The 22793-nt window shown below is 38.7% G+C and overlaps 1 protein-coding gene and 1 long non-coding RNA gene across 2 annotated transcripts in view; both read left to right on the top strand.

The window, feature by feature from the left end:
* Positions 1–455, top strand: part of LOC141381107 (uncharacterized) — a 7140-nt gene extending 6685 nt beyond the window's left edge. Inside the window, exon 3 of the long non-coding RNA XR_012400727.1 lies at positions 1–455. This exon is cut by the window's left edge and continues 684 nt beyond it. This is a non-coding gene — a long non-coding RNA (uncharacterized lncRNA).
* Positions 456–1585: 1130 nt separating this feature from the next.
* Positions 1586–22793, top strand: part of si:ch211-106h11.3 — a 34953-nt gene continuing 13745 nt past the window's right edge. The window contains exons 1-2 of the mRNA XM_073943917.1: positions 1586–1769; positions 16519–16732. Of these exons, the coding sequence (XP_073800018.1) occupies positions 1713–1769; positions 16519–16732 (271 nt within the window). The 5' untranslated portion in view covers positions 1586–1712. The remainder of the gene's footprint in view (positions 1770–16518; positions 16733–22793) is intronic.

Here is a 22793-nt window from a genome sequence, read left to right on the forward strand (position 1 = left end):
CTCAATCCAATTGAGCACCTTTGGGATGTGGTGAATCGGGAAATTGGCATGATGGATGTGCAGCCGACAAATCTGCAGCAACTGTGTGATGCTATCATGGAGCAAAATCTCTAAGGAATATTTCCAGGACCTTGATGAAACTCTGCCACAAAGAATTAAGGCAGTTCTGAGGGCAGAAGAGGTCCAACCTGGAACTAGAAATGTGTACCTAATAAAGTGTTTGTGATATGTAGCATTTGACTGGTCAGAAGATCTGATGAGTATCTGAAGTATGAGGTGATGTCGAAAATATCTTTGATCCATTCAGGTGTAAGTGGCAAACTGGATGTTTACATCTTCTTTTTATTTATTTTATTTTTTATTGTGTTTTTGACAAAAGGTACAGTACATTAAAGGTATTCAATTACAAAGGTATTTTCGTTTTTTTTGTTTTTTTTTAACCATACATGAATTTGAAAAAGAGACAAATTAACATAATACATTTTTTTATGAAAAGGAAATGCATTAAATAAAAAAATATATTAATAATAATAAAAATGAAAATAAAATAAAAATAAATTTACAAAAAAAATAAATTAATTAATAAATTAAAAATTAAATAAATAAATAAAAATTAATAAATAAAAAAATGGTGGGTGGGGTTTGGAATTTATGGTTGGAGGAGTACATTAGTCTCAATATAAATTATTAAAGGGTCCCATGTTTTGAAAAATGTTTTGGTTGATCCTCTAAGAAAATATTTAATTTTTTCCGTTTGGATGTTTACATCTTCTAAATGTCTGTTTTGGAGCACACTAGCTTTTAGATATCCTTAAGATTAGCATACGGATACTAACATCTAAACTTTCCGATATAAGCAATACTTTTAAAGTAAATTAAAGTCTGGCTATGTTGATATCTGATGTGTTTCTATGATGAGTGACTCTAAACTACAAGCATTTCAGGCACTTTCTGTGTTCGTACCTCTGCTGAGTGTTTCCTTCAGGCCTCCGGCTCTCTGTTTTTCCACCCGCTGCTCTCTCCACATCACTCCATCATCTCTGTCCTCACGAAAACACCCACCGTTTGCCTTTTTTCTGCTTTACACGTCAGTCTTAAGTCCTCATGCGAGCATCTGTTGACAACATCAGCCTGAAACATCCTCTGATGACAACCTGAGAGAGAAGAGAGGAGAGATAAAACTAATGAAAACAATGAGAGGTGAGGTGCAGTAAAGCGGCCTTTTCATGCTTGTTTTCTCTATTAATGCAGCAAACATCACACAGCTGGGTATATTTATCTTGCCCTGCACAAAGCACACAGCGGACAGGGCCGTGCGTGTGAAAGAGACTTTAAAGCATCCATAATATTTTTATTAAAACATAAGTCAATAAACAGCAGACTGCAGCTTCTCTCTGGAATGGAGCAGATTTTTATGAATGACTGCATTCATCGGTGGCCACGCCCATATGCGGATAGAACGCCGCCTCTAGTCCTAAACCACGCCCAACTTTGAGCTCTCTCGCTCTGATAGGCGGAGTAGGCGTGGCCGCGCATACATTAAGAGTACAGCGGTTTAAAAGCGGAGTACAGCACGAGAGCGAGCGCCAGAAACTCAAGCACAGCTGATATCACACACGCGCATACGTGCTGGAGTAAACACGCTATCTGGATTACTCAAGGGTGTTTTTGTTTCAAATATCAATCTTTTTCGTGGACACTAAGTGGTTTACATGAAGATGAAGGATTTTATGTGTCTGCTGGTTTTAGTTGGGATCTTCTGCACGTCGGTAAGTGAAGAGACAGTCATGTAAACAATCTGCGTGTATATGAACAGCTCACTTCATTATTAAACAACGCAAACAGGAACAGATCTGTCATGTAGGCCTTCATACACTTATAGAAATAGATGAATGTGACACGTTCTGTATTCTAGCTGAACTAAATATATAAAACACTTAAAATGTCATACAAAGAAGAAATATGCATATAGAGATTTTAAAAAATGACTGGTCGTCTTAATTAATAATTTAGTTTTTGAATAAATGCAATAATATACACGTTACAATACAGTAAATGCATGTAATTTCATATTATTTATGTGTGTGTGTGATCTACTTTACAACTAGATATTACTTTAATATGAAAATAGACGTGCATATTACTTAAATATAAATACAAGTGTTGTTTAAAACACTGGTTTTAGGACAGCTCTGATGAAAGATTACGATTCACTTCAAATGTTGACAACTGTGTACTTGTATTCCTAATGTCGTGGGGACCACGTCTTCACAAATATAGCATTACTGGTATATTTTGATTTTCTGGGGACATTTTTGAAGTGCTTTATAAATGTAGAAATGAAATGCAGATTGTTTTCTGTGAGAGGGTTGGCTTTTAGGGGGACAGAATATGCAGTCTGTATACACTGTAAAAAAACGTCCAGATTTTCACAACATGTTACTGTAATTTTGTACAGTAAAATACATTTGTATCACTTTACTGGATTTAACAGTAAAAATTCACAGTAATGTGTTGTATTCGTAATTTTATTGCGAAATTAAGCCAGGTAGCATGATTACAGCTAATTACTGTAAAAAGGGCTACATCTTTTGCATGTTAGTTATAGTAATTCAAACTCTTTATTTCATTCAACATATACATTAATAAAAAATGAACTTTTATGCTTGGATTGGCACTTTTTTGATATTTAGAAAAAAACTATTTGGTTACATCCTTAAAAATAACTTGAAAGAAAATCATCCTGTTTTGAAACGACATGAAAGCCATAGGCAAAAACGTAACTAACTAGAAACAAAAGTAATTGATTCATAAAACCAAACATTGTTAAACACCCAAAATGATTTCAAAGTCAGGGTAAATGTCAGAATAAATAGCTGAGGAAAGCCTGCTTCACAGTACAATATAATTAATTGTACAAGGTAATACTGTGAAATCATAGTAAAGGACTTTACTATCTACTGTGTCGTTAAACGCTATAATTTCACAGTAATTTAATGTAAGAAAATCAAAGTAAATTACTGTGAACTACAACACAATAATTTACTGTGAATTTACATACCGTATTTTACTGTGAAAGTAATGTAATTATTACTCTTAGTATCATTACTGTGAATTTAAAGTCAAACTTTTTACAGTGTATCATTACAGCTATGGAGAGAGACCATGAAGATAGAAATGTGTGTAAAAACAATCTGTTAATGAACAGTTTTCGTAATTTTTTTTTTGTGTATTTTCGGTTTATTTATAGTTGTGAATTGCATTGTGGGATGTTGATCTCTGCTCTGTCCACTTTTAAAGTTGAAAATTCAACTGTACAGTTCAACAAAGTGACTTTTAGTGACATTTTATTCATTTGAAATAATAATATAATGAATAAGAAATAATATATAGAGAAAGAAGTCTGTAAAATAACAGAAAATGTGCTGGCAGTTTATTACAAGGTGTTTGTAGCGTAATATACAACATCAACACACACTGAAAAAAAAATATTCAAAGATGATTCCTTAAATTAACTTAATTTAAGTTAAGTGTTTGTAAACAATTTGTTTATGTTGAATTTAAACAAACAAATAAAGTTGAACATAACTAAATTTTACTTGTTTGTTTAAATTCAACACAAATAAATTGTTTGCAACAATTTTGCAGACATTTTTTTTTCCAGTGCAGACAATATTACACTGCAAACTATTACATGTGCAGAGAAGTCATTTCCCGCCTGAACTTTAAGGTTAAAAGCTGTTAGAAGAAAGATCAAGCTCCCATAATAGAATTGAGAAGCAGAAATACATTAGGAAAAATAAAAACATCAATCACAAAATATGGGAAATTGCTAATTTATAGATATTTGTACAGTGTACATATTTCAATTTCTCCATTATGAACTGTTTGAGTATAACAATTTGCCAAAAATCGCAACTTGGCATGAATTACAACTACAAACACTCTTGCTTTTATTCTTCGTTACTTTATTTTTTTTTAATTTACATAAAGAAATATTTTTCACAAATAAAGCAAAAACAAAGCAAAGCTATTAGGATTAAACAGCACTTATAATTAATTAACAATTAATTAATAATATGGGATGGATTTGTGTACTTATTTCCTCGCAAACGTAAATCGAGCAGAATTAATGTTTTTCTCTTGTTTTTGGTTAGTTAAGATAGCTTAAAATTGTCAATTCATTTAAAGGTGACCCATCAGTCCTCCTTTTACAAGATATAAAATAAGTCTGATGTCCCTAGAGTGCAAGTGTGTAGTTTCAGCCCAAAATAGCACACAGTGTTTTACAACTCTCTGAAACTGACCCTTTTAGGCTTTGATCCTAATTGTAGTGTTTTGGTGACTGTCGCTTTAAATGCAAATGAGATCGCGCTCTTTTCAGAAGAAGGCGGAGCTACACATGCCTGGGTGTCAGCAGTGGCAGATTCAAAAACTAGACTAATGTCCTTTGCTAATAAGGGAGACATGCTGCCCCGCGGCTTTGCTTCTATGATTGACATTCTCTCTTTGTACGCATCATCAAAGTGTTTCTGCAGACTGTTTATATCAAGTCTGATTATAAACAATACAATGAATACACTTTTAGCATCAGAAGCTGCTGACATTTACAGACTGCTAAAAGGGATTTTTACATTATATGTCTCCTTTAAATCATCGTTATTTTGGGGGGAATAGTATAATTGAGATTTATAAATAGTTAACTTCTTTAGTTTATTGTTTTAGGCGAGGCAGTGGCGCAGTAGGTAGTGCTGTTGCCTCACAGCAAGAAGGTCCCTGGGTCGCTGGTTCGTGTCTTGGCTCAGTTGGCGTTTCTGTGTGGAGTTTGTATGTTCTCCATGCCTTCGCGTGGGTTTCCTTCGGGTGCTCCGGTTTCCCCCACAGTCCAAAGACATGCGCTACAGGTGAATTGAGTAGGCTAAATTGTCTGTAGCGTATGAGTGTGTGTGGATGTTTCCCAGAGATGGGTTGAGGCTGGAAGGGCATCCGCAGCGTAAAAACTTGCTGGATAAGTTGGCAGTTCATTCCGCTGTGGCAACCCCGAGTTAATAAAGGGACTAAGCCGACAAGAAAATGAATGAATGAATAAATTAATTTATTGTTTTGGCCTTGCTCCAACCTAAAGGTAATTTTAGGCTCCCTTTACCTTATGTTTATTTGATCTGCTGTAATAAAATCAGTTTTATTTTTTGCATTAAACCAGCAGTGGTTATTGAGTGAACCGTCGGTGGTGGATTTGATTCAAGTATTTTTTTTTTCTTGGTTTGTATTTTGTTATTTTACTCATTTGTTGTTGATTCTGCCCATCCTCCTAGTCCAGGGGAGGACGTAACAGAATTTAGGGGCTCATCCATCAAAGTTTTTCTCACACTATTGCAAAGTTTATGATGCTGCTTGTTTATTTGTGTTTTCGAATATCGATATGAGTAGATTAGATTCAACTTTATTGTCATTACACATGTACAAGACAACGAAATGCAGTTTAGGTCTAACCAGTAGAGCAATAGCAGCAAGTGCAGGATGCAGGTATAAAGCCTGGTTCACACTACAGGATTTTAAACATCAGCAGATCGCTGTGCCGTTCACACTACATGACTTGACTTTGTGTCTTTTAATCTCTGTGGTGTTCACACTACGCAACACTCTGTGAACGATCCACAAGAGGGGGGTCACACACTACATGATCTGACAACATCTCATTCCCCAACAGCTTATTCAAGCTACCAAACCACAGCCAATGAAAATTTGAGGGAGGAGTCGTCAGAAAAAGCGGAACACTATTGGCTGCTTGTGTGCTGATGACATCACTGACAGCGTTTCAAGCTTTGGAGAAAGCATTTAAAAACATCGTCAATCAGCTGATTCATCAGTGGATTAATCACTCATCTGATAGATACACAGAGAGTTTTTAATTTTTGTAATTTTATAACTCTTTGAAATAAAACTAACATATTTATAACACCCTGCCGTTTTCTAACTATCAGTGTATTTCTTTCTGACACTGTTATTTTTTTATTACAAAACAGTAAAGAACTGAGCATTTCTGCCTTAAATTACCATATTGGTCAAAATGACTGCATGCATGTCTGATACTTTTCACTGTGACTTTAAATATGTGTGCAGTTTTTTTCCTAGCAACTTCCTGCTAACATAAACAAAACTTTCTGATGGCAAAAACATCAGTTTACTTCAGATATTTCAAAACAGCATATTCTGTGCTGTGAAATAGCTCCTGTTTGAAAGTGAAAATGAAAGCCAAGACCTTTAAGTGTTTTAGTATCTTAACTACATATTTATAGGCTTTATTACCAAAAAAAGATGATATTTTTAGGGTAATGGTGTCATTAAATATGATGCCAGACATTCAAAGCTTAATTTTAATATCTCAATAACAGCTTTGAATGTAAATATGTTGTGACAATATGGCGTTTTATATGAGAACGGTCAGAATGAGCAGTATGGTAATTCTAATAGTTACAGAATTCTAGTTTCACTGTTAATATAGCCTACTCTCATGTCTGTGTTAACGCAGAATGAAGCGAGTGCACCGATGCCCATTCTGACCAATCACAGATGTTTCTGCTGAGCTCCTGAACACACAGGCATTCAGCTCATGCTGATCTGCTCTCTCATTGGCTGCAGCCCGTCACTACATCTGACCACACGTGGGGTTGAGTCGGCCGACTGCTCTGGAATATTCAGCATGCTAAATGTTGGATTTCCGTCTGCGAGGTGTCGGCGACGCTTCAGCGAGCCTCGTTGATGCGTTGTTCAGTAGTTCACACATAAAGAGCGGCGAGCGCCGAGCACCCGCAGATTTCTTCCCGATCACAGCCCGATCTGTCGGCGAGCTCGTTAACTTCCAAATCAGGCTCAAATCAGGCTTAAAATCCTCTAGTGTGAACTAGGCAGTTCTGTATTATCTGGCAGTTCTTCAGTCTTTATGCTGGTTTGGATCTGAATGACTGAAGCTGAAGTGTGTCCCTAAGACAGGATTGAATGTTTTAGGATGACTTTGATGAAGAATTTGATCCACTTCATATGTTGACGACTGTATATGAAGAGTTCAGATGCAAAAACCTCTTGGTGGCATCTGAGACTTGCATACACTGCTGAAATCTGTTATATTTTCAATTTTAGTTAAGTTGCTTTTAGCCTTAGTTGATTTTAGTTGAGTTTTTTAGGAATTATTCTTTGAAAGGAACTCAATATCACTGGTAATCAATCTAATTTTTTTTGTACATTTACATTGTCATTTGGCAGACACTTTTATCCAAGGCGACTTACATATGGGGACAAGGAAGCAATTTACACAACTATAAGAGCAACAATGAATAAGTGCTGTAGGCAAGTTTCAGGTCTGTAAAGTGTAAGAAGCAAAACATTAGTAATTGTTTTTTATTTTTTGTAATAAAGTTAGTGGTATATCCAGAGAGGCAATTGCAGATTAGGAAGTTTAGTGGAGACTAAATAGTTGAGTTTTTAGTCGTTTCTTGAAAATAGCGAGTGACTCTGCTGTTCTGATGCAGTTAGGGAGTTCATTCCACCAACTGGGCAGATTGAACGCGAGAGTTCGGAAAAGTGATTTCTTCCCTCTTTGGGATGGAACCACGAGGCGACGTTCATTCACAGAACGCAAGTTTCTGGAGGGCACATACATCTGCAGAAGTGAGAGCAGATAAGAAGGAGCAAAGCCAGAAGTTGCTTTGTAGGCAAACATCAGAGCTTTGAATTTGATGCGAGCAGCAACTGGCAGCCAGTGCCAGGCACGTGCACACATAGGGCTCAACCTGTGCACTGCACATGCCCTTTTTAGTCTTGGATAGAAAGTGCCCTTCCAAAATGATCAAAAGTGCCCCCGCGACGCGACACACCCTCGGTCCCGCCCTTCAGTAGGCGCGCGACAACACCGCTCTTGAGTACGCGCGCAACAACACAGCTGATCAGAACGCGCGCGACAACACCGCTCTTTAGTATGCGCGCGCTCTTTAGTACACGCGCCAACCATCCCCCCCACCCCCGCTCTTCAAAAATTTATTCCTGCACATGCCCTTTGGACGGTCTCTGCACAGGCCTGGCCAGTGCAAACGGATGAGTAGCGGAGTGACATGTGCTCTTTTAGATTCATTAAAGACCACTCGTGCTGCTGCGTTCTGAAGCAGCTGAAGGGGTTTGATAGAGTTGGCTGGGAGCCCGGCTAGTAGAGAGTTGCAGTAATCTAGTCTGGAGAGAACAAGAGCTTGAACAAGGAGTTGAGCTGCATGTTCAGATAGGAAGGGTCGGACCTTTCTGATGTTATAGAGTGCGAATCTGCAAGACGGCTTTTGCGAACCGTCGCTCGGGTTTAGGGAAGGAGGAAGGGGAGGGCAGCCGATCCGGCGGCTTTTCGCGCGAGAACGGCGCGCGCTCCGAGAGGCGCCCGAGACGCGAAAAAGCCTCTCGCGGATCCGCAAAAACAAAAACCGCTCGAATGCGTACCTCCCGGGACGTAAATTGCAGTCCGCAGAAACGTCCGCAGGGCTACGTTTACACAATGAGCCCGGGTTGATTTATCACTATGGAGTGCGTTTTGAGGATTGCATAGGAGGGGTGACAGCACCTGTAATGAAAGAAAAGGGAACCGCGCCATTTTTATATTTATTTCAAAGTGTTTTCGTGCCTAAACAAAGCGAAAGCACAGAACAGACTCACATTTACGAGCAAGGGGCGGCCCCTGGTGGTTCGGCGGTATGGGTTGCATATAGCGAGGCTCAACTCCTAATGTTTCTTGCCACCCTTCAGAAAAACACTGAAAATACTGGAGAAATATATCTTTACAGGATGGTAACGGGATAGAACTGTAAAATACGGGAGAATCCTGGGAAAAATGGGAGGGTTGACAGGTATGGCGCCATTGGATACAAGATTTCTGTATTTATAACCACCTCAGAAGTAAAGAAGTACAGCCTGGAATATGTACTTGAGTAAAAAGTTTTCATTACTTCTACCTGTTTTAGTTTCACACTGACAACTAACATGTACATCATCATCACCAGTTGTGGAAAGAGTACCGAAAATCATAGTAATATATATATATATTAAGGGTGGAGCCGAACCCGAATACGGTATTCGGAAAGGCACGAATAGCGTGTTTTTATGAATACTTGATTCGAACAAATACTTGAAAAATTATTTGTATTCGGGAGCAAGAAAAACACTATATCAAAAAGCAGCGTTTCCTCATGAGACCACAGTGCATGCCCGCGTGAGTGAGTGAGTGAGTGAGTGAGAGAGAGAGAGAGAGAGAGAGAGAGAGAGAAAGAGAGAGAGAGAGAGAGAGAGAGAGAGAGAGAGAGAGAGAGAGAGAGAGAGAAAGAGAGACACGCTCAGTCGGAGGGCGGGGCGGAGGTAAAAGCCGTCTCGCACAAGCTTCTCCACAGATACAGACAGAGAAGGCTCGGCTGAGCGAAAAAAAATTCTACACTGCATCACTATTTTTGTTAAATAGATTTTTGTACCTTAATTGGGTTCCAGATGCAGTTTATAAACTTTTAGCGGAGTTTGTTCGGGATATTACATTACGCTGCATTTTTGAAGTTTGCAATCGGGTGCTCTGTTTACGCAACTTTAGCTCTGTTAGCGCGGTAATTTAGACAATAGACTGTTGACAGAGTAACGTCGTTTATAAAGGTTAAAACGATGCTTGTGCAGTTGTGTCGAATAGTATGCACTTATGGGAGTTATATGGTACGTCTACATTACTGTCTTTTGCAGACAGCAATTTATATGCTATAGGCTAGTTAACCTTAGCATAGCTTCCCGTCACTATTAACTTGAAACTCCTCAAATACATTTGGGCACCCGAATAGAAAAAGAGTGAGAGTGCTGCTGAGCCATTTCTTGGTCCTCCACCAGTCAAAAAAAAATAAAACTTAATGTTCTTTGTGGAAGCATTTTACAGTCAGTGCTGCTGCAGATAAAACAAAGTGATATTGTATAATGTGTGCAAAAGTGAAATCAGCAGAGGCAGAGATATTAAACATCTGTCAACATCTTCTATGCATAATCATTCATTTCTTTTCGGCTTAGTCCCTTTATCAATCTGGGGTTGCCACGGTGGAATGAACCACCAATTTATCCAGCATATGATTTACGCAGTGGCTGCCCTTCCAGCTGCTACCCAGCACTGGGAAACATCCATACACTCTCTTTCACACACATACAATAGGGACAATTAACCTTCCCCATTAACCTGTATTGCATTTGTTTGGACTGTGGGGGAAACCGGAGTACCCGTAGGAAACCCACGCCAACATGGGGAGAACCCAGTCAGGGCTCGAACCAGCAACCTTCTTGCTGTGAGGCGACAGTGCTACTCACTGTGCCACCGCGCAACCTTCTATGTAATGTATTATCACATGCACTAAAAGCATCCTCTCCTGATACTGTCTGTGAACCCCCACAAGCATCAATCCCCTCAATCAGCACAGCTATGTTCTGCTAAATCCCCCACAAGCACCAAACCATCAACACAGCCACATTCTGCCCCAGCAAGTCAGTTTCAAACAAAAAAACCAAACAAACTATGTGTCTGTTTTGTGGCAGGCAGATGATAATAGCAGGGCTGTATCTTTTAGTATTATATAGAATACTTTTGTTCTGCCAGATCTCCCGGGCAGGGTTTTATTTAGATTTATTTAGTTAATTTTAGTTTTTGGAATTCTGTCCATTGGAAAAAAGTTCTTTCAGAAGAAGAACAGTTTTTTTAAGTATTATTTGTTTTTATTCTGTCTATTCAGTGTCCTTCAACAAGAACGGTGGTGGTGGGGTTCATAATATTCACAATGGTATTTTATTAGTTGTTGGTTTAACCATGGATGAGATAATGGCTTCTATGTTATTTTCTTTTCAATGACATTTCTTGTCACATGTTCAAAAGCAACAACCAATATTGCATATCTATAATTTATATAATGGGTATAATTAAACAATACTTTCACTATAATGTAAATTAGAAGTGTAATAGAAAAAATATATATTTTTGCGCCATTTTGAATTTTACTCGAATACAAATACAAATACAAATACAAATACTTTTCCCCCCCTCAACAAATACAAATACAAATACCGGCTGCTCCGCACATTCCTAATATATATATATACATACATACATAAATGCATACATACATATATACATATATACATACATACATACATATATATATATATAAAGGATGCATCCGTCAACTGAAACTCTTGAAACATGCCGTTTCAAAACATTTAAAATAAGCAACAAAAACTAGTTTTACCTTCAAACAACACAACTTGTACAAGTGTATGAGCTCTTTCAATTAATCATTACACAATGGACAACTAAATACAAAATACAGAACTCAGGGTTAATCAGTGCACCAGTGCTTGACATTATAGCCTATTGCCAATGGCGTTTGTTATCTTACAATTTGGGCTGTCAAATTTGTCTTTTTGCAAAGAATTGGATCCAGAATAAGAAGTGCTTTGATTAAATTTATATTGAATTCATGACATTTTTCTAACTGTGGCTGAAAGCTGAAATACTGTATAAAAAAAAAAGCAGACAAAAGTAATAAAATACTGTAAATATTAAACACATGTAAACCAAAATACAGTCAAATCTATTGGGAGTATAGCCACTATTGACCTCCTCCATCCATGCTGGCACAGAACAACACAGACCTTCCACCGTTTTTAATGTTTGCAGACTGATTGCTAATTGAAGATTTGTGTGAAGGAGTGTTAAACCGGTGCTTCAGTGAATTCATTCTGATCTTGGTAGTTTCTAATGGTTAGGAATACATGTGTTTTGTTTGGTTACCATAGCTAAAACAATGGAGTTTGGGCTGCTTGAATGACATCGGTGTTAACCGTTTTGAAAAATGGTGGGGAAAATGTGTCAACCCAATGAGAAAGGGTTTACACCAGGGGTGGCCAACCCTGTTCCTGGAGAGCCACCTTCCTGCAGATTTCAGTCGCTACCCATATCAAACACACCTGAACCAAATAATTAGGACCTGAACACCATGTGATAATTACAGGCAGGTGTGTTTGATATGGGTTGCAACTGAAATCTGCAGGCAGGTGGCTCTCCAGGAACAGGGTTGGCCACCTCTGGTTTACACATTTGCAAGACCTGTGTTCTGCTGTGCTGGGATAGTGATAGCGAACAAAGAAGGGGAACCTAGTTTCTTCAACCAGGTGAAAGCAAACAAGAAAAACTGTAGTACTAACTGTAACAATCATGTGTATTTTTTTTGAAAGTGTTTTGCTTTATTAGATTAAAAGAGCAGAGAAGTAGCTGCACACTACGGTCAGAGGTGGACAAAAGGCTTTAACTTCATTAACATGCCAGATCTGAACAGGAATGTGTCTTGTTTAGCTGTGATCTGCAGTGGTGGAAAGAGTATTGAAAATCATACTCCAGTAAAAGTAGCATTACTTTCCTAAAAATGTAGTGCGAGTAGAGTAAAAGTATCTGTTGTGAATGTTACTCAAAGTATGAGTAAAAAGCAGACATTTAAAAATACTCAAGAGTAGTGAGTATTACACTGTAGAAGAATATTGATGGATTTACATGTAATTTGTGGATGTGTGTGTGTGTAAACGTAACATTCTGTAGTACAGTGAGTTATTTCTCAGCAGGAACACAACGTCCTCAGAAGTTAATTTTAGGTTAGATTTAGGTTGTGATGTCAGATGACCAAAATTCAACATCTAACTATCATCTAAGGATAGCGTTATTTTGTTGTCCAATAACAACGTCAAATAATGTTGATATTTGGTTGATTTTAGGTTGTGTTGGAAAGTGACCAAAATTCAACGTTGAGCCAACATCTAAAACCAACGTCATATTGACGTCAAATACTGACATTTATTCATCAGGTGTGGCAACCAAAATCCAATGTCTGATAGACATCATATTGGTAACATCCACACAACGTTAAGCTGTAACTTCATTAGGCATTGATATTTGGTTGGTTTTAAATTGGGCGTTGGACATTGACGTCAGCCTGAAGTTGAGTTCTGACATCAACCTGATTTTGGTCCCACTTTATATTAAGTGTCCTTAACTACTATGTACTTGCATCAAAAAATGTATTTGAGAACACTTGTGATGCTTTTGAGTTGGGATAGAGGTTGGGTTATGGACAGGTTTGGTGGCATGGGTAGGTTTAAGGGTGGGTTATGGTGTAAGGGATGGTCAACAGTGTATTTACAAATGTAATTAAGCATAAGTACACAGTAAATACATGTATTTACACAATAAGTACATTGTAACAAACTTAATTCCTGTGTAAATACATATTAGTTAAGGCCACTTAATATAAAGTGGGACCCTGATTTTTATTTCCAAACAAAATGTATTGTCCCCATGACACTGAGGTATAATGTCTATCTGACGTCATGTTGACGTCTTGTGTGTGCTGGGTGTTTAAGGCCATTTCAGTCATCATACAGTAAACATCAGTGACCTGCATCTAAACAGTCTCTGGATCAATGCGTGTAAAGATTTTGATCATCTTTTTGGACACTTTTAATGCTTCCAAACAGTTTGCTGCAATTATAAATCGCCCACGTCTTGAGATAGTTCATTATGAGGTGATTTCATTGGACAGGAATCAAAGGACTAATTTTTCTGATTTTACAAGAAAAAATAAAGTAGTGACTGCAGGTTGAAGGACAGAAGTGGAGTAAAAGTACTGATACTACACAAAAAATGTGCTCAAGTGAGAGTAAAAGTACACACTTCTAAAACTATTAGTAAATTACAATTTCTGAGGAAAAACTATTCAACTACAGTAGTCTGAGTGTTTGTAGTTAGTTACTTCACACCACTGGTGATCCGGTCGACCAAAATGCATATATCGCTGATTCTTGGTCTCATCTACACTTGAAGTCAGAATTATTAGCCCCCTTCGATTTTTTTTCTTCTTTTTAAATATTTTCTAAATGATGTTTAACAGAGCAAGGAAATTTTCACAGGATGTCTAATAATATTTTTTTCTTTTGTAGAAAGTCTTATTTGTTTTATTTGGGCTAGAATAAAAGCAGTTTTTAATTTTTAAAACAATTTTAGGGACAAAATTATTAGCCCCTTAAAGCTATATTTGTTTTCGATAGTCTACAGAACAAACCATCAATATACAATGACTTGCCTAATTACCCTAACCTGCCTAGTTAACCTAATTAACCTAGTTAAGCCTTTAAATGTCACTTTAAGCTGTATAGAAGTGTCTTAAAAAATATCTATTAAAATATTATTTACCAACCCAAGCTCATTCTGGAAACGTAGCCCCGCGGACGTTTCTGGAGACCGCGATTTACGTGGCCGGAGGTGCGTAAAGGCCGCGTTTGGTTTTTTTCGAGCGAACGCTGCGGGGCGGTGTGGCGCCGCTTCGCCCCTCCTCTTCGCGCTCGCCGGCCAACGGCTCGCCTCCGAGTGGAGGGCTTTCCGGACGCAATCAGTTTGTCCGCCTAGCTCACAGCGTTGCGTCGGCGGAGCGGAGGCCCCGGAGGAGGAGGAGCCGGAGCCGGCCGCGGTGGACGACGACCGGGATCGAGTCCGGGGAACGGCGGGTTCCGGAAATCAGGTAAGACGAAAAACGGAATCCGGGAAATGAGGGCGAGAACGCGGCGGGATCCGAAAACGCGGTCGAAATCGAAGACGAGGGCTTTTGCTTTTTATCCGATCCGGCGGCTTTTCGCGCGAGAACGGCGCGGGTGCGAACGCCGCACGCTCCCGAGAGGCACCCGCCCGAGACGCAAAAAAGCGCGCACAGCGGCCTCTCGCGGATCCGCGAAAACAAAAAAAACGCTCGAATACGTACCTCCCGGGACGTAAATCGCGGTCCGCAGAAACGTCCGCGGGGCTACGTTTCCACAATGAGCCCGGGTTGTTATTTACTGTCATCATGACAAAGATAAAATAAATCAGTTATTAGAGAGGAGTTATTAAAACTATCATGTTTAGAAATGTGTTGAAAAAATTCGCTCTCCGTTAAACAGAAATTGGGGAAAAAATAAACAAGCGGTCTAAAAATTCAGGGGGGCTAATAATTCTGACATCAACTGTACATTCGCCATTTTTGCCATTACCATGGTATACTCAGTAAACAAGTCTACTTGTGCATGATCAGAGGTAAAACGCCAAAATAGATTGATTGAATCAAAAAGACTTTCAAATTGCGCAATGATAGAAATAATATAGATTGCACCACAAAACACATGAAAACGAAAGTAACAAACCCGATTTAAAAAATGTAATGATTAGAAAGTTCAGATATTTATGTAAAAGTGTAAGAAGTAAAAGTAAAATGTTGTCAGAAAAATAAATAGTAGTGATGGGAAGCTCGGATCATTTTACTGACTCGGATCTTTGATTCTCGTTCATCGAGATGAACAAATCTTGAGTCATTTCGTTTATTTGGTTCAATTTGTCAAAATATTATTAAAATGTTACAAATTCCAAACACATCTACAACTAGCCCAAAAGGTTGATCAAACGACAAATAAGTCATAAATAGAAGACTATAAGGAGAAAATAAAAATTCAATGTTTACCTGCTCTTTTGTCTATGAAGGCATTGTTGTCTCTTTGCTCAGCTCACCTCTTCATGTCTTCAAATGTCAGTGGTTCGTTCACGTTACACTGACAGTCACATATAATCTTAACCAATGAACACAGTCTGAGCCGATAGGAGCCATGATGATTAGTTCACCTTTCGAGTCTTCTGGTTCCTGAGCCGTTCGTTCATCACGTGACAGAATGACTCAAACCCGAGGACTCGAGAGATGAACTGATCAATTATTTTTCCGGCTCTAAACGCATATGATTGGCCCATGATGAACGAATGACTCAGACCCGATAGAGGACTCGAGAGATGAACTGATCAATTCTTTTTCCGGCTCTAAACGCATATGATTGGCCCGTGATGAACGAATGACTCAGACCCGATAGAGGACTCGAGAGATGAACTGATCAATTCTTTTTCCGGCTCTAAACGCATTTGATTGGCTTCTGCCTTTCCGCGTTGAAGGACTCAAAAGACTTGAAATAAACGATACCACCTGCACAAACGAACAGATCACTCCCAGAGAGGACTCGTAGTTCCCGAGTCATATTGAAGATTCGTTCAAAATGAATGAATCGTTCATGAACGACCCATCACTAATAAATAGTGGAGTAAAGTACTGATAGCAGAAAAATTTACTTGAGTACAGCAACGAAATATTCGTACTTCGTTACTTCCCATCTCTGCTCCTAAGGTGCCCCCACAACTACTTCTGTCATCATTCAATTTTACAGGGAAGCCAAAATGCTTTCAAGCATGTAATTTAAATGAGTCAATCTCTCTGCATTCGTTACTACATGTAGGGTTAATCTACAGGTGAAAAACCATTGGTTGTGATCCGTTACACCTCTAGTTGTCCATGTGCAAAGTTCAGCTTTAAACACTCATGCATCTGAAACCATGCTTTCACCTGTATGTGTGTGTGTGTTTAGGGTGGATGGGGTTGCCCTCAAGTGTGCCGCTGTCCAGTAAAGCGGCCCGTGTGCCCGGCGGGTGTGAGCGCAGTACCGGATGCCTGCGGATGCTGTAAAGTGTGTGCGGCGCAGCTCAACGACGACTGCCATGAAGGAAAGCCCTGCGATCATCACAAGGGCCTGGAGTGTAACTATGGGAATGATGTGTCCAGTCTGCACGGCATCTGCAGGGGTCAGTCAGCACAACAAAACAAAACTCCGGAAGCTGATTAAAATATAAACAAGTCTGCATCAGATCAATATGTGCAATGTTAAAGGTGCTGTATGTGAGTTTTTGACTTATCTCAAGTGTAAAAATACCATCATATGTTTGCAGATATCCAAGAAACATGCTAAGTGAACAAATTTATCTGAGAAACAATGCTGAAGTCAGTTATTCTGCTTTTAGAATGCGTGTTCCGTTTTGGAATGTCTGGCTTTGCTTTGATCGCTATAACCAGCCAGTGGTGGAAAGAGTACTGAAAATCATACTCCATTAAAAGTACCTTTACTTACCTAAAAATGTAGTGCGAGTAGAGTAAAAGCATCTGTTGTGAATATTACTCAAAGTATGAGTACAAAGTAGACCTTTCAAAAGTACTCAAGAATAGTAAGTATTACTCTGTGAAAAGCTGATGCGTTTACATGTAATTTGTGGATGTGTGTAAACGTAACATTCTGTAGTGCATTTAGTTATTGCCCAGCAGACACACAGCATCATAAGATGCTAATGTTACAAATGTAAACATTAGCTGAGCAGCTTACAGTGTAAAGGCTGATTTATATTTTCGCCTGGGACTACGCTCTCCATTGTACCCGTTTGTAACAACAGGGAGCAACTCGAAGTAACCTTCATGATGAAGGAGTGGTGAAGTAACCAGCAAGTGGAGTTGCTAAATTAATGATTTTGACTATGTATGAAATGAACAGGTTGTGGATAATATTGGGAGACATCATGAAAATGAAATTATTTTGGGGTAAGCACCCCACTGGAAGATTATTGTGCTTGTTTTAAAGAAAAACTCACTTAAAGCTGCAGTGTGCAAGTTTGACACCCAGTGGATGAACTAGGTATTGCACTCCTGGTTCAAAACACATGCACAAGACAGACATGCGTCCAGATTGACAATATAAACAGCGTGCCTGACTATCGACCCTAAAGGCTGATTTGTCGTGTTCTAAATTAAAGCAACCGCACATGATAGAAGGAATTTTTCCACATTAAAAGGAGTTTTTGTCCTAACCAGCACCTGAAATTTATATTTTAGAAACGGCTTTTATTACTTGAAGCTGAACAACAGAAAACTGACAGTGATCAGCTAAGGTACACCTCATGTGCTTTATTCAGTGTTAAATCTACATTTATATTTAGTCATTTAGCTGACGCTTTTATCCAAAGCGACGTACAAATGAGGACAAGGAAGCAACTTACACAAGTATAAGAGCAACAATGAATAAGTGCTGTAGGCAAGTTTCAGGTGTGTAAAGTCTAAGAAGGAAAACAGTAGTAATTTTTTTTTGTAGAACAGTTAGCGGTGGAGCCAGAGAGGCAATTGCAGATTAGGAAGTGAAGGAGACTAAATAGTTGAGTTTTTAGTTGTTTCTTGAAGACAGCGAGTGACTCTGCCGTTCTGATGCGGTTAGGGAGTTCATTCCACCAACTGGTCAGATTGAACGCGAGAGTTCGGGAAAGTGATTTCTTCCCTCTTTGGAATGGAACCACGAGGCGACGTTCATTCACAGAACGCAAGTTTCTGGAGGGCACATACATCTGCAGAAGTGAGAGCAGATAAGAAGGAGCAAAGCCAGAGGTCGCTTTGTAAGCAAACATCAGAGCTTTGAATTTGATGCGAGCAGCAACTGGCAGCCAGTGCAAACGGATGAGCAGCGGAGTGACATGTGCTCTTTTAGGTTCATTGAAGACCACTCGTGCTGCTGCGTTCTGAGGCAGCTAATAGTGTGAGTTTGAAAGCCATTTCACATGACATTTATTGCCATACTACTGAAAGCAGCAGCAGATAGTTCATCTCAGATCTGGAGAATTAAATAAACCATTTGAAATAGAAGAACTAAACACATTCAGTGATTCAGCATCTACATTTAATAATGGTAAAGAGTTTTAATATGTATTAACTAGATTATAAACCTTACCAGTTTGCTGGAGTGCAGTGAGTGCACTATTCTGTGCTTCTGAATGGCTGTATTCACATTTCTGTAGCCAAACAGCCGAATTGCTTATCACAGCAAATCTTGTCATGTAGTGTGTTGTTAGGACACGCGGTTACAATGTAACCTGCTCAGCTAATGCTTACATTCCTAATATTTATATTATTTGCTAATTATTGACCTCATGTGGAACTCTGAATCTAAGTCTTATTTTGGAGTCTGCTACGGTCCGCCGGAGGTCACATTTCAGTCACGGACACATGCTTTAAGAGTCTTTGACTGAATGAACGAAATACGCTGTTTTCCACCAAGGCAACCCGGGTTGCTGAAATATAACTGGTTAACGTAGCTGTGGACAGGTTTAAAGCACCAAAACAAAGACAGCCGTTCCGGCACGTAACACACATTTTTAAAGCAGAATCTCTGACTTCAGCATTGTTTTTCAGATACAAGAACAAGAATGTTCGCTTAGCATGTTTCTTAAATATCTGTAAACATATTATGGTGTTTTTATGCTTTAGAAGAGTCAAAAAGGCACATACAGTACCCTTACTTTTGACATTACTTCTTAAAACAAGACAATGCTTTTCGCTTGCCTAAAAATGCTTCTTGATTTAAGAATTTTCAGTTATTTGGACTTGAAACGAGACCAAAAATCTAAGAAATGTTTTTAGCAATGTCGTCATTTGAATTTGGACTGCAATCCCTAGTTCGACCACTAGGTCTCAATCCTACACACTGCACCTTTTATTTAGCTAGCATACATTGTCAGTCTTAAAATAACACTCCACTTTATTTATGATTTTACAGCTCCCCTAGCAGTTAAAGAGTCAAGGTTTACACTTTTTGAGTCGATTCAGATGATCTTCAGGTTTAGCGGTAGCCATACCTGTCAACATTGGGATTTGAAAAAAAGGGATATTCCCACCATAAAAAGGGATTTCCTTAACAAAAAAAAAGAGCAAAGAATGAATCTCTCATTTATTAAGATTTTATTTATTACATTAAATAAGAGGTGTCACTTAAGAAATGCACACATCTAATGTTATAATGAAAGCATTTGACTGCTTTCCTTTTTATGCTCATTTAAGACGAAATTAGTTGTGTTTGGAAAAAATAAAAAAACAACCAAGACAGTCATGCACCGCTATATGACTGTTTTGATGATTGTATAGGATGGGCGACGGCACCTGTAATCAAAAGGAAATGGAATTGCACCGTTTTTAATATTTATTTATTTATGAGTGTTTTCATTCTTAAACAAAGCAAAAGCACAGAAGACTCACGTTTTAGTGCAAGGGGCAACCCCTGGTGGTTCGGCGGTATGGGTTGAGTATAGGGAGGCTCAGCTGTTTAGAGAAAACTAAAAAATACGGGAGAAATACAGGAAAATACCTTCACGGGATGATAGCGGGCTAGAAAAGTAAAATACGGGAGAATCCCGGAAAAAACGGGAGGGTTGACAGGTATGGTAGTAGCACTTTTAGCTTAGCATAGCATAGATCCTTGAATAAGATTAGACCATTAGCATCTCGCTCAAAAATGAGCAAAGAGTTTTAATAAATTTCGTATTTAAAGCTCGACTCTTCTGTAGTTACATTGTGTACTATGAAAAATGAGTTTCTACTTTATAGACCAATATGGCAAGGAACTGTACTCTCATTATGGCATAATAATCAACAAACTTTGCTGCCATACCATGACTAAAACAGAGCATTGATATTATAGTTAAAAAATCTATTCTATTCACTCAAGTTTTCAGGTGTTGCCTCATATAATAATAATAATAATAATAATAATAATAATAATAATAAAAATCCCACCCTAACTTTCTATTTCAACAAATATAGTTCAACAAAAGGAAATAAACCCTCTAATTTTATATATAAAATTATACTTAATATAAAAAGGTAATTAAATAGATTAACAGGGAAAGAATAAAACAAATATATTATAAACAATGTTCAGACCCTCCATTGATAATCATATACAGCTAACACACAGAGCGAGAAACAAAAGTATAATTCATTCATTAGTTTCTTCGACTTAGTCGACATTCCAGAGGCTGTCACAGCGGAATGAACCACCAAGTACTCCAGCATATGTTTTATGCAGCAGATGCCCTTCCAGCTGCAACCCAGTACTGAGAAACACCCATCGACTCATTCACACAAACTACGGCCAATCTAGTTAATCAATTCACCTATCGCTCTTGTGTTTGGAGCACCCGGAGGAAACCCACGTCAACATGGGGAGAACATGCAAACTCCGCAGAGAAATGACAACTGACCCAGCCGGGACTCGAATCAGCAACCTTTTTGCTGTGAGGCCTCGGTGCTAACCACTGAGCCACCATGCCACCTTACAAAAATAACAGAAAATAAAAAATAACTAAAATAAATAATAAAGAAAAAAATAAAATAATGTCCTATATTTGACCTGTGAGTTTCATTGACTCTTCCTCTCCTACAGAGCAGATTTTATGCAGCGGGGTGTTTCTATATTAAGACCGGCATTCGAGTTGGACTAAAGGGGGTTTTAGGAGGCGTCTCTCACACCCCCAAAGACTATCTGACGCTCCATGACATTGTAAACAAGTCAAAATTCCACCCGGCCCTAAACATAGAGCCGCTCTCATAAAAGCAGAGATCGAGTGTCCATCGCTGTTTAACTGCTCACTGCACACCATTCAGCAGGAACACATCAAACCAACACAAGTCTATCTGGAGGATGTCCCAATGCGTTTCACTGGAGTCCAGCACGGAAATACAGACTCAGCAATGTTTTCCTAATGTTACTACTTTGGTTTTAAAATAACGTTTTCTAAAATGCTCCAAACTGCCTAATTTTTACAAGAAATGATGTGTTTTTCATTTGCGATGTTTCCATTCACATGTTTTTGTGTGCATATTGAAATAAATCACACAAAACTGCTTAATGGAAATGCAAGGATGCGCATACATTTTGAAAATGCACATAACCGATCAGAAAAAAATGTGCACAAACTACGATGAAAGACATTTACTGAATAAACTCCAGCATGCACATCAGTAAAGGGTTGTTATTTAGTCTTACCAGATGATGATCAGAAATAAATGAGTTTCAGGAACACATCAATGGACTTTGTTGCTGATGCACATTGTGGCAGATCTGAAATGTTGTTTTGCTGATTTCTAAAACTCCTCAGCCGTCAGTCCGTCATTACAGTGCGTCAGTATTATGATTCGTCTATTATGATTCCCTCCAGAACTGTCTTGAGCATCTGTCTGTGCTACCAAAGAGCGTCTCACACCTTTAAAAGCACCACATTCAGCGCGTTCATTGCATTTCATCTTCCTCTTCTGAGGCGCAACTCATTTATTAGAGAAGAAAAACACCACAGTGGCACATCCCAACACACTCGACTCAATTTCTCTGACTGATATCTGCTCCAGTTTAACAGGAAGTGATGATTTAGTTCTCTTTAGTTTCTCATTGGATGGAAACGCTGCTTTATTCCCCAATGTTTTATGCCATATTCCAGTTTTGTGCATGTGCTTAATTCATATTGATCTCTGAAGTCTCTGGATGCAAACATAGCTACTGTAACATTTTGCAATATTTTATAAACAACGTATAAATAACACTTTAGTGCAAATGTTTTGAAAATGGCAATGCTGTGGTGCAGTGGGTAGCACAATCACCTCACAGCAAGGTCGATGGTTCAGTTGGCATGTCTGTGTGGAGTTTGCATGTTCTCCCTGCGTTCGCGTGAGTTTTCTCCGGGTGCATCCGGTTTCCCCTACAGTCCAAAGACATGCGGTACAGGTGAATTGGGTAGGCTAAATTTTCCGTAGTGTATATGCGTGTATGAGTGTATGGATGTGTTCCAGTGATGGGTTGCAGCTTGAAGGGCATCCGCTGGATAAAACATTTGCTGCATAAGTTGGTGGTTCATTCCACGTTGGCGACCCTAGATTAATAAAAGGGAATAAGCCGAAAAGAAAATGAATGAATGAATGGCTTTGAACACAGCAGCACTGTGGCTCAGTGGTCAGCACTGTGGCCTCACAGCAAGAATGTCACTGGTTCGAGTCCTGGCTAGGCCA

Source organism: Danio rerio, chromosome 3 (genome assembly GCF_049306965.1).
Source record: "Danio rerio strain Tuebingen ecotype United States chromosome 3, GRCz12tu, whole genome shotgun sequence".
Classification (NCBI taxonomy): Eukaryota; Metazoa; Chordata; class Actinopteri; order Cypriniformes; family Danionidae; genus Danio; species Danio rerio.